This window comes from Poecilia reticulata, linkage group LG5, assembly GCF_000633615.1.
Source record: "Poecilia reticulata strain Guanapo linkage group LG5, Guppy_female_1.0+MT, whole genome shotgun sequence".
NCBI classification, from domain to species: Eukaryota; Metazoa; Chordata; class Actinopteri; order Cyprinodontiformes; family Poeciliidae; genus Poecilia; species Poecilia reticulata.
Genome location: NC_024335.1, coordinates 1,290,771 through 1,302,175, shown reverse-complemented (window position 1 = coordinate 1,302,175; position 11,405 = coordinate 1,290,771). Strand labels below are relative to the sequence as shown.

The 11,405-nt window shown below is 40.9% G+C and overlaps 2 protein-coding genes across 3 annotated transcripts in view; both read right to left on the bottom strand.

The window, feature by feature from the left end:
- Nucleotides 1–45: 45 nt before the first annotated feature.
- eif6 (eukaryotic translation initiation factor 6) lies at nt 46–4,810 on the bottom strand. Of its 2 annotated transcripts, none has more exons than XM_008408265.1 (7): nt 4,748–4,810; nt 4,455–4,631; nt 3,166–3,251; nt 2,908–3,083; nt 2,273–2,449; nt 2,012–2,196; nt 46–391 (listed from the first exon to the last, which is right to left on the bottom strand). In XM_008408265.1, exons 2-7 carry the CDS (start codon nt 4,559–4,561, stop codon nt 382–384), a joined length of 741 nt encoding a protein of 246 aa, XP_008406487.1. In that variant the 5' UTR covers nt 4,562–4,631; nt 4,748–4,810; the 3' UTR covers nt 46–381. The 2 variants fall into 2 exon arrangements, with proteins under 2 accessions (XP_008406487.1, XP_008406488.1); XM_008408266.1 differs by having other exon boundaries at nt 4,707–4,793.
- Nucleotides 4,811–9,256: 4,446 nt separating this feature from the next.
- LOC103464359 (nuclear factor 7, ovary-like) overlaps nt 9,257–11,405 on the bottom strand; it is a 4,042-nt gene continuing 1,893 nt past the window's right edge. The window contains exon 2 of the mRNA XM_008408399.1: nt 9,257–11,398. Coding sequence (XP_008406621.1) covers nt 10,794–11,398 — 605 coding nt within the window. The 3' untranslated portion in view covers nt 9,257–10,793. The remainder of the gene's footprint in view (nt 11,399–11,405) is intronic.

The following is an 11,405-nucleotide window of genomic DNA, read 5'->3' as shown; positions in this document are numbered from 1 at the left end:
TTATAGTGAAAACATTTGATTAAAATGCAATAAAAGGGAGTCAGATGAAAAGGGAGCAGTCAGTTTTATTTTACACATAAAACATCCAACATATTGAGTTTGTCTCCTCACAGAAACACATCTTTCTGCACTTCCTGGTTCCTCCTGCAGAGCTGACAGAATGAGGAAGTGAATCCATGTTCAATTAGCAGCTCAGAAACCTGCAGACCGATTCATCTGAATGAGTCATGGCTCATCAAGATGGCCTCCACCTGACTGAAGGCTCCAACGTCTCTGATCTGGTTAATGAAGTTGGAAAAAAGGCAGAGATGTTTCTGAATGAGGTCCAGCTGCTTTAGGGGGCGGAGCTTCATGAAGGGGGCAAACTGAGGCGGCAGCTTCTTACGCCATGCTGAGGGGAAACAGGAAATCAATGAGTTAAATATGAATAAACCAGCATAATCCAGCTGGTTATAGTAGAAAACATGGCTGTTTGAGTCTGGAAACAGGAGATTCTCAGCTTTAGCCAGACTGTTTGGGATGTAGGTGGAGCAGGTCAGAGTTTCAGCATGTGGAGGTCGCATTTTAATCAACAAAATAAGCAGCATTTCAATTCAAAAACTTTGCCGCTCAATTATTGATTAAATAGACATGAGAACAAATTTTAATCAGTTCTCCAGCCATCAGATTGGTGCAAAGTGTTATTCTATCTGTGTTGCCATTTGGTCCAATGTAAATTGGCTTATAGTAAAAATATAAGTTCATAGTTATATGACTAAATTTATGCTAAGAATGGGTAAAGTTTGGATTTGAAATTGAATAACAGTGTTACATCTGTGTTACAAACTCTGTCATATTGTTTTTGCAACAAAAAATGACAGAGTGAGAGCTCTTAGCAGCAAACTAGCTTTGGTGTAAACTTCTCTGGTAACCATGGGAACCAAGAATCGGAGAAAACTGCTCCAAACGGACGTCATACCTGGGAAGATATTCTTAATTGTAAGTATTTATGTATTTGTAAGTTAGACGTGTTGCTTTTTCTTTGGTTTGATAAAATGTAGAGAAGTGAGCATAATTTTTGAGTGCAACATTAAAATGATCGTCAGCTAATTATCAACATTTCTGTTTTGAGTGTAGCATTAACATTAGTGTATTAGCAAGTAATGTATTTTTATTTATTTATTTTTACCTTCTGTTATACATCAGCTACCAAAATCTAATTATAAAAGGTCAGTTAAGAGCAAATAGGGACAGGGATATTTTGAAATAGCACAGCTAATTCAAGAATAGCGTTGCTATTCTTGTCCATAATTCAAGAGTAACACAGCTTTATTTCACCAGACTGATGGTGACATGCTTAAAACAAATTAAACTGAAGAAATGCAGATAAATTGGAATAATCCTAAAATGAAAAACTGCAACAACACAAACTATTCATGTTTTATAAACCACATTTTTGCTTTCATTTTACTTTGATGGTACATATTTAGTCAAAAGTAGAATTGGGCCACACTTAGCCAAATAAAAGGTTTTTAAAAGAAAGAGGAATTTGTTTTGCATTCTTATAGCCTAGAATATAAAAATTATCTATAGATCAGTGGGTTTTAAAATATATTTTGTAACAATAGAATTGTTTTTGCATTTTTTATATCAAAATAAATTAATTTATATTTGCGGCCAACAGCTACTTTTAGTGTCAGAGTTGTGACCCTTGTTGTAAAAAGTCTGGACACTCCAGTCTAAATACTACACCAGTGTTTTATTTTATCCTCAATCCCAAATAATACCCAAATAATTGGTGTATGTAAAATAAAAAATAAAAAAAGACAGGATATTTCTACTTTTTGAAGTTGTAACTTTGTATTGTTGACTGAAAATATAAAATGCTAAGAATTCCATATAAAATTTTAATGGATTAAAATTTTAAACATTTTATAATCTTCAATGTTTTTATTGAGATTTATTGCAACAAAAGAAACACGAAGCTGATCTATATTAAAAACAAGAATCTGATAAGTGTGGATGGCCTGACCTGTCGATGAGCGAGTCCCTCATGCTGGTGGCGATGGCGGACGCCTGCGCCGCCTCGCTGAGCCGGAACACGCTCTCGATGACGGACACCTCCGTGCTCGTGGTGTCCAGGCCGCAGAACGCGCACCAGTCGTTGACCACCATCCCCGCCGCGATCACCTCGCTGCCCCGGTTCACTGTGCCGGCCTGCACATCAAACCCACTGTTACTACCAGCTGAGGTTCCACTGAGCCCAGAACCGGGCCAGCGGACCGGGACTCACCACCAGGGGGACCTGCAGCAGGGACGACAGCTCATCCTGGTCCTCGATGGACGTCTTGGGGTGGACCAGGCCGCCCTGGTTGCTGAAGGCACAGTAGGACCCGACCAGAACCTGCTCCGCCACCGTCTGACGGAACACCTCCACCTTCAGCGTGTCGGCCAGGATCTCCTCCGTTTCCTGAGGCAGAGGAGAACGACATGGAGGAGCAACTCATCAGTAGGGCTGGGCAAAAAAATCAATACATCGCCATAGAAACATGATCAACATCGATAGATAATACGTCCGATATATTATTCAATACATAGTTCTCATGTGACATGGTACTACTGGAAACTTTGTAGCTGACAACCATCTTGGTAGGTAACCGTAACTAACATTACTTAGCAACAACCTGTTGAGTAACTTGCGCAGCAACAGTTTCATGTTTTGCCTCATAACTGCTTAAAAATAAAAACCAACAGTGTGGAGTGAAAACCGTGGAACAGGAAAGATCACGTCACCACTTTGGCAGCATTTCAGATATTTAAAACCAAAATTAATCAATAATTATTGATCCTAACTGATAAGAAAGGCTTATATCATGATGTGTTTTGTGGTCATATCGTCAAGCCCTACTCCTGAGGACGGGCTCTCACCCGGTCCAGGTCCGGGTGGACCAGCGCCACGTAGTCGTTGCAGGCCACCACGTTGCCCAGCGCAGACAGCCGCTCCTCGACCCGCTGGATCCGCACGGCGTCCGGCAGGGAGTTCCTGATGTGCTGCAGCTCCTGGTCCGTCGTGTTGTTGGGCACCAGCAGGCCATGGCGGTTCCCTGATGAAGACAAGGAGGAAGAGGAGAGGCTCGTTAGCAGACCAGGGAACCGTAACGAGGAAGAAGAAGAGGCTCAACTCACCGACACACATCCTGCCGATGATCCGGCATCCGGCGATGGAGGCGTGAACCACGGGGATGGTTTCTGACAGCTCGCCTTCAAACACGCTGGAAACACAAACCAGGGTTACAACAGCTCTGCGTTTTCATTGTAGTTTAGTTTCATTTCATTCTGACTTTCTGTCTAATTCAATTACTTATAATTAGTTTTTAAGAGTGTTTGCTAGTTTTTATTAGTTATAGTAGTAGTTTTAATTCTTTTATACTCGGGCTAATTTTTAGGTGCAGAACTCAAAAAGTATATTACTGTGATTATACACCGATTCAGTAGTGAATACTCAATGGAAAAAAACATTTTCAAAAACATTAATTATTGTTGAATGACTAGCTATCTCTGATGTTCTGATTGGCTGCTCTTTGGGCCAATAGGAGCTTCTGTGTCGTCCAATCAAGTAACAAGATTGTTACTTTTACCGTTTTCTCCAATAGATGATCAATAAATATTAATAAAACTTAGGAATTATGATTAAATGCAGCTTCTGTTTGCAGTTTAGCAATAAAAATCAGACTTTTTTTATAAAACCAGATGCCTGAAACTCATGTTTGGATGTTTTTGAAGAGTCATATGTCCGTTTCACTTAAAGAAGTTTGTCACTATTGTTTTTAAATTTTATTGTGAAATTAATTGATTAATTTTAGATCCAGTCCAGAAAAACAATTCTCCCGATCCATCTGCATGGTTTATCTGCTGGAGGACAAACTGACCGCTTCTCATTTTCTTCTTCTACTACTTTCCAATGTCCATAATTTACTGTTCACCCTTTGCTTCCTCTCAGTTATTTTTCTGATATGCCTGTGATTCCTTCCTGGAGGACTGTTAACATTTCACTACTTCTTGTTCACTTTTCTGGTTCTGCTGGAGATTTCTTCCCGTTTTTCCTCTCCACTGTCGCCACATGCATGCTAACTTCTATCTCTCAAGTGCATCGAGATGACATTTATTATGAATTGACGCTATGTAAACAAACTGAATGAATGAGGCTAACTAGCATGTCATCATGGTGTTGGACGGGGCCAAAGGTTCTGGATGTTAGCAGGAGTTCTGATCCGGTCTGGTTCTGACCCAGCAGCTCGAAGAGCTGGGTTTTGCTCTGGTTCAGCCCAGCTGGATCACCTGGTACCGCTGCTGGTTGGTGCTAGTGGGGTAAAGTCGGTTGTTGCCTCCCAGTCAGAACTCCGGGATTACCCGCTTCGCCCAGATGTTTGACTGCTGTCAGAACCGAGGCGCGTGCGCGGCAGGTGGGGACCCACCTGTAGAAGTTTTCGGAGCCTCCGATGGCCACGAGGCAGTAGGTGTTGGTGAGTTTGGCGAAGCAGCCGATCTCGTTGTTCTTCTCGAAGGAGGCTCTGACAGCCATGATGAAGAGGCGGAGGAGGACGAAGGAGGAGGAGAAAGTTCAGCTCCGGGAGAAACAAAACCGTTCTTTTCTTGAACAGGAACAGAAATTAAAGTTATTATCAGGTGATCCAGCAGCCTCACGCACTCTGGGAACTAACATGAACCTTTAGCTAGCTCTACCAGCTACTAGCTCTACGGCTCCTACCTTCAACCCCACGTGTTGACTTCCGCTTCGGGGTTCCCGTAGTGACGTAGCGCGTATGGTGCGTCGAACTATTTATTTGCTATGAGTCAAACATTTGGTATGCTCGTTATAAAACACAGAGATCTTCTTTATTTTATTCTTTAAAAGTTCAGATTTTTATATTTGTCTCCTTTTTTAATTAGTTTTTATTTTTGCGAGTAATTTTTGCCCATTTGTTTCTGAAGAATCCTTGTGTTTTGTATATTTTCTTTTCATTTGTATATATTAATTTCACTTACAAATGTAATGTAATTTTAATTATTCTATTTTAAACATGTATATTGTTCTAATTATTCCTTATATTATTTTTCACTTTTATTTATTTTTTATATACATTTTCCAGCAATAACATCGATACCAAGTCATTGTCAGCATGTTTGTCATGTTAAAAACTACTCTATATGTATTGATTTTTAATTTACTTTGTATCAGGTTGATAACAAAACATGCAGATTGCACACTTCTAATGCATCCCTCCATCATTGGTCTCCATGGAAACCAAACTACACCCAGATCAGACTTTCCAGATGCTTAGCTGCTAAGTGTCATTGTTTGTCCAGTTGGTTTTGCAGTTCCTGACTGATTCACACTTTAAAATTATTTTATTGGTTCCTATCCTCGTGTTTGTCTCCAGCAGGTGTTGCTCTCACATTTCCAGACTGAATTTAATCTAAACAATCAGTGAGTGAATCCATAAATCCAATCAGAGCGGCTCCTCTTGTTTAATAAGCTGCATAGCAACCAGCTTCACGCTGCTCGCTCTCAGCCAATCACAGAGGGTTCTTCTACTGACGTAAGGTGCCCTGTTGTTCGTCACTGCTGTGCAACAAAGACCAGTAGAAGAGCGTGAGAGCATCACTCTGACTAGTAATGCTGACCGGGGGGACAGATGTGTAATAATCATTTAATCAATAGATTACTTTATTGTTCTTTTCGTTTTAAGGGTAATTTTGTTTATTCCTTGTTTTTGTTGTTTATTTATTTTGGATATTTAAAATGTCTCCCAGTTCCAGTGTTAAATGATCACTAGGATTTAAAGTTTATTATGACAATGTCATTATATTACTTGAAAATGGTCTCAAAACAACATTACTTTATCGCAATAACTTAATCGTCCATCTGGTTCTGAACACAGCTCAGACTCCTAGAGATGTTAGTACCATCTATACGCCTCGGAGTAATGCCTCTTTTCACTCTCTAGGATCTCTGCAGCCGTCCTCTCAGCCGACACGTCGGAGCAGATTGTCTGCCTGGAAACATCGGAAACTGATCGGAACCGCCGTCAGACAGAGACACGGTCCTCCCCGGACCCCCAAGGGCCGATTAGGTGGGAAGACGTTAATTTCTGTTCCAGATCATATCCCACATCCGGCTGTCCTGTAGGGGGCAGCAGCGGAGACAACCCGCACTAGAGAACAGATAAACTTTCTCAGAATAAAGCAGTCCAGAGGTCATTCCAACCGGCAAACCGTCCCAGATTTTCTGACGGGTCAGAACCATCATCGCTCATATTCAGGAGAAAATCTGGAAAAATCCGCTGGGATTGTGGAAAAACTGGATTGGAATAGTAACTGGATTGGGTAAAATCCAGGTTTCTGTGACCCGGGTTGACTCTGAATGATGGCTCTGATGGAAGGATAGCTGAGATACGGAGGTCCAAACAGGATGGGGTTCATTTACTGCTGTCACCATCCATCCATTCATCCATTTTCTGCACACCCTTGTCCCTAGTGGGGTCAGGAGGGGTGCTGGTGCCTCTCCAGCGAATGTTTCGGGCGAGAGGCGGGGTCACCCTGGACAGGTCGCCAGTCTGTCGCACACTGCTGACACCAGATCAATATTATTATTACTGCTCACAGATGATTAATCTGAATTATGCCTCTGTTTCATAAACTAAAACTCACTCTGACTTTGTTTTCGGATCAGAACAACTTGGCTTGGGTCTGTTTCATCTCTCGCCTGTTTTTCTGTTGGGGTTTCTGGTTCTTCTTGTTCATCTCTTCCCTCTGCGCATATTTAAAGGTTCAGTATATGTGTTTTCCAGCCACACAGTGCCATTTTATAGCACAATCAAGTTACTGTGTTAGCTGCAGTTGTTATACATATACTCAATATGACTTAAAAGAAATTAGACTTTGTGATTTAACGCCTTGAAATTGGTTCTCTTTAAAAACTCCTGCTCTTTCTGAAACTCCACCTTCAGGAAGTTGTCACAACATGGCTCCTTGTTTAACGTTTTCACCAGCATTGCTCTGAGAAGTAGCTCCTACAATGGGCTCAGCAAATGCTAGTTTCCACTCGGTGTTTGCTAATTGCTGCTGGCTAGTCTGAAGGAGCTGAGTGTGGGAGGAGTTGTGCCTCGAAGGCGAGGCTAGGTCCACCTGGGCATTTTGCCCAGTTGAATGGTTGAAAAGGAGATTTAAGGGTATGAAATAATCAAGGCAACACTCCGGGTATGTTTTTGATGAGGGATAACATTATGACATAATTTAAAGCTAAAAATGTCGATTTTACATGATACTGCCCATTTAGCAAAACCTGGCAGCCATCTGTGGTTTTGCAGAATCAACCTGCCGCTGAATCTGGGTCTCAGACATACTGCGGTTCTGGATGGATGAGGACAGACAGACAACAACAGGACCTGAGAGGATAGAGTTATTTTTAGACCGATCTGATCTAATCAGACAATGAGGAGGAGGAGACTGGACGATGATGAAGGTCATGACTGAAGCAATTCTGAAGTTAGAAAAGATGTTCAGTTTAATCCGTCGTGATAGGAGGAGAGAATATTCTGCAGCGAAGGTTAAAGGTCAGAGGTGACCTGGATGTTGGAGATTTGATGACAAAATGTTGATTATTTAGAGACTTGACTTGGAAATAATGATTAGTGACCTTCTCTGGATTTTTCTACTTTAACATAAATATAAATACAGCTAACAGCAGAGCATAAAAATCCTGTTCGGGGGGGCTGATTTTAATTTCCCAGCATGCATTTCCTCCCACTGTGAGACAGTGTTGAGAAGAGGAAGGTGACCTGAACATCTGCTTCCTCCGATCTGATCAGAGACGACCTGATAACCAGGAGAGGAGAGGACGTCTTGTCCACTTCCTGTCTATCACCACCGTCCATCTCGGTTCACACACCTAAACACACACACATACGCGTTTTCATGAAACATAAAGACGTATGACAAAAATAGGACTAATGGGGACGTGCCTTTCCAAATGTTCTAGAGGCCCGAGAATCAAATGATTTTATATCTATTCTCCCAGCAAAACATTCATCCATTGAGATTTTAGCTAGAATTATATTTTGATCAAATCGGATTTTTATGTGATTTATGGGGACGTTGTCTGGTTTATGTGACTTATGAGGGCTATAATCTCTCTAACCTTTATTTCATGTTAAAGTGAATTGTGAGACCCAGAGATACACACAATATTTTCCAGTATATGTAACTTATGAAGATCAGACACACACACACACACACACACACACACACACACACACACACACACACACACACACACACACACACACACACACACACACACACGGAGCAGTCAACTTCAATGAAATATTCTACATAGAGGTTCTAATCTGTTTCTCAGTCAGAATAAAGCAGTTTGAATTTATGTAAAATTGGTGTTGGCAGCTACATTGAGCTTATTATGGGATGGATGACAGTTGAAACCAAACTGTTGGTGGAAACAGGAAGTAAACTCTTGACTTTGTTGTGACACCTGTGTGACTAGTAGCTCCAGTAGGGGGTAGCAATCTGCTGGATTTTCATAATAAAAGTCCAAGCATTAACTGGTTTTCTGCTCAGGTCTTAAAATTGACGATGGAAGGAGGTCAGAGTCATGAGAAAGAGGATGAGGAGCGAGGAGGAGCTGAAGAACATAAGAAGCCTGAGGAAGCTGAATCTTCTGAAGGTAAAAACACAGAAATGTGAACAATTCAGACTCTTATTTCTGATGAATTAATGCTGTTCTTCTCCTCAGAGTCGTCAGGTGAGCTGCCCCAGTGCAGGATGGGAAACAGGATGGTGGACAACATGTGCTTCATGATCTCGTGCACCAACTGGTATTGAACTGGTGCTGACTGGGACTACTGGAAGAAGATGGATGAAACATTCAAGAAATAAATCTTGAGGAAATTTGGTCTTCAGTTCCCAGGTTTAATCATAAATCTGTTGAAAAACCATCCAGGCGTTGTTTATGTTATACTACGTTTATGTTAGTTTACTGCAGGAAGAACAGAGAGGTTGCATGATGAGGTCAGAACTTGAGGTTCTGTTGGACAGAGGAGGATTCATGGAGTCACCTTCTTGTTATTTATCTAAAATTAATCTGATTACCTTCATCGCTGCATCAGGCTTGATCCTGCAAAAGCTGAAACCAGAATTTATACATTTGCTGCGGTGCTCTAATGGCTGAAGGTAGAAACACGGCTGCTGCTAAATTTTCTTTTTTTTTTAATCAATGATAAGGAGAAGTTTTGGTCAAGGCAGAGTTTTTCATCCCTGCTTCCACTGAAATGCTTCAGTTTCTCCGCAGCTTCAGCAGAAAAGATGCAACAGCTGGTGACGTGGAGCTGATTCATCTGGATTTAAACTGAGGCTCTGATGATAAAGATTGAAATGAAAAGATAATAATGGATTTCTGAGGGGTTTTTAGAGGGTTTCACATTGGATCAATACATTATTTGCATTAGGAAAAACTATGAATAAAAATACAAATAAAATAATTGAAAACCTTTTTTGTAAATATTTTTATTGATTTTATAGATTTCCAACATGAAAAACACACAAATGTGAGAAAACATAATGTAACAAGTGGCAATGCATGTGCATAAAATACATGCAGAGTGCATATTATTTAAATGTACCCATCAAAGTAAGTACTGGTTGACAAATATAAAATACACTTTCTAAGTTAGTCAAGGAAAATCTGATTTTCTCCAGATGTCATTTCATTTTTACATTTATCGTGTTTGATTTACATGCAGAATTAAACATCACTGTGAACTCACTACTCCCAAGGTGAAACATGGTAGCGGCAGCATCATGCTGTAGTAAGATGGATGAAGCTAAATCCTGGAGGAAAATCTGTCAGAGGCAGAAAATGTGAGACTGGGATGTAGGTTCACCAGGTTCAATGTATCTCTGTGGCAGAAGAATCAAGATGTTGCAATGACCTAGTCAAAGTACAGAGCACAACCTGACTGAAAAGCTTTGTTGGGAATCGGGTTATAGTAGTATAATAGTTTGGGATTCTTCATTGTAGTTTAGTTTTATTTCGTTGTGACTTTTTGCTTGTCTATTTCAGTTGGCTTTAATTAGTTTTTAGAGTGTGTTTGCTAGTTTTTAATAGTTATAGTAACAGTTTTTTTAATGCTTTAAATTTTTAGGTAAAGAATAAAAAATATGAAAATTATCACAGAAATGTATTGTGATAATTTCGAAGAGTCCTGACCTCAACTCGATAGAACACCTTTGGAATGAATTAGCGCGGAGACTGAGATCCAGGCCTTCTCGTCCAACATCAGTAAGTGACCTCACAAATGAGAGAATGATCAAAAATCCCTATAAAAACTCCTAAACCTTGTGGACAACCTTACCAGAAGAGCTGAAGCTGTTCTAGCTGCAAATGGTGGACCAACGTCTTATTGAACCCTATGGATCAGGAATGGGATGTCACTGAAGCTTATATGTGAGTCACTTTTTGGCAATATAGTGTTTTTCTGATGGATAAGAATTAAGGTGTTGTAATGGCCTAATCAAAGTCCAGAGTTGGGACCTAGAGAGCTGAGCGGAAACAGAGTTCTTGTTTTAAGAAAACAAAACTTCATCCATCAGTCTGGATGTTTGGATCTCAGTTTGTTTCCATCAGCAGAAATCTCCACTGTCCTCACCTGTTCAGGATCAGCACACCTGCATGCTGTCAGAGTTTCAATCTGACCAATCAGGTTTCATTTGACGTTGTGTTCTTCATGCTGAGAACATCATAGTTTGTATTTGACCACTGAGATCTTCATCGGCAGAATTTTTACTTTACCTGCAGTGATGATGTATGGAAACATCCTGTCAGTGAAGGTGTGTGTGAAGATGTGTATGTGTGTGTTAGTATCCAAATCAGTGAACAACAGCTTTCCTCTGTCATAGTCCAGATGCACTCTGATCCTCTGGAGTCTTTTCTGGACAGATAGATCTATGAGAGGAGCTGCTGGAGAACGTGCTATGTATTTACCTTTATAGAGCTGTATAACCAACCGTCCAGACAGTATCTCTCCTTTCCTCTGGACTGACTGTGGTAACACACCAAGCATCCAGGCTCTACCATCTCCAACATCAACATCCCAGCTGTGGGTCCCTGAGTTAAAACCCTCAGAGCCCAGGACGGACCACCAGATATCAAATCTCTCTGGATTATCAGGAAGCTGCTGTTCCTCTCCTACAGTCACACCAGTCAGATCATCAGACAAGATTATTCTTGGATTTGCTGTGTTTGGGTCCAGAACCAGAGGAGTGTAGGTCACCATGTCCTTCATGTTGTTCCAGATGTTGAAGGCCAGGTTGCCCAGATGTTTGGCCTGGTCTATCAGAGCTCCTGAGGG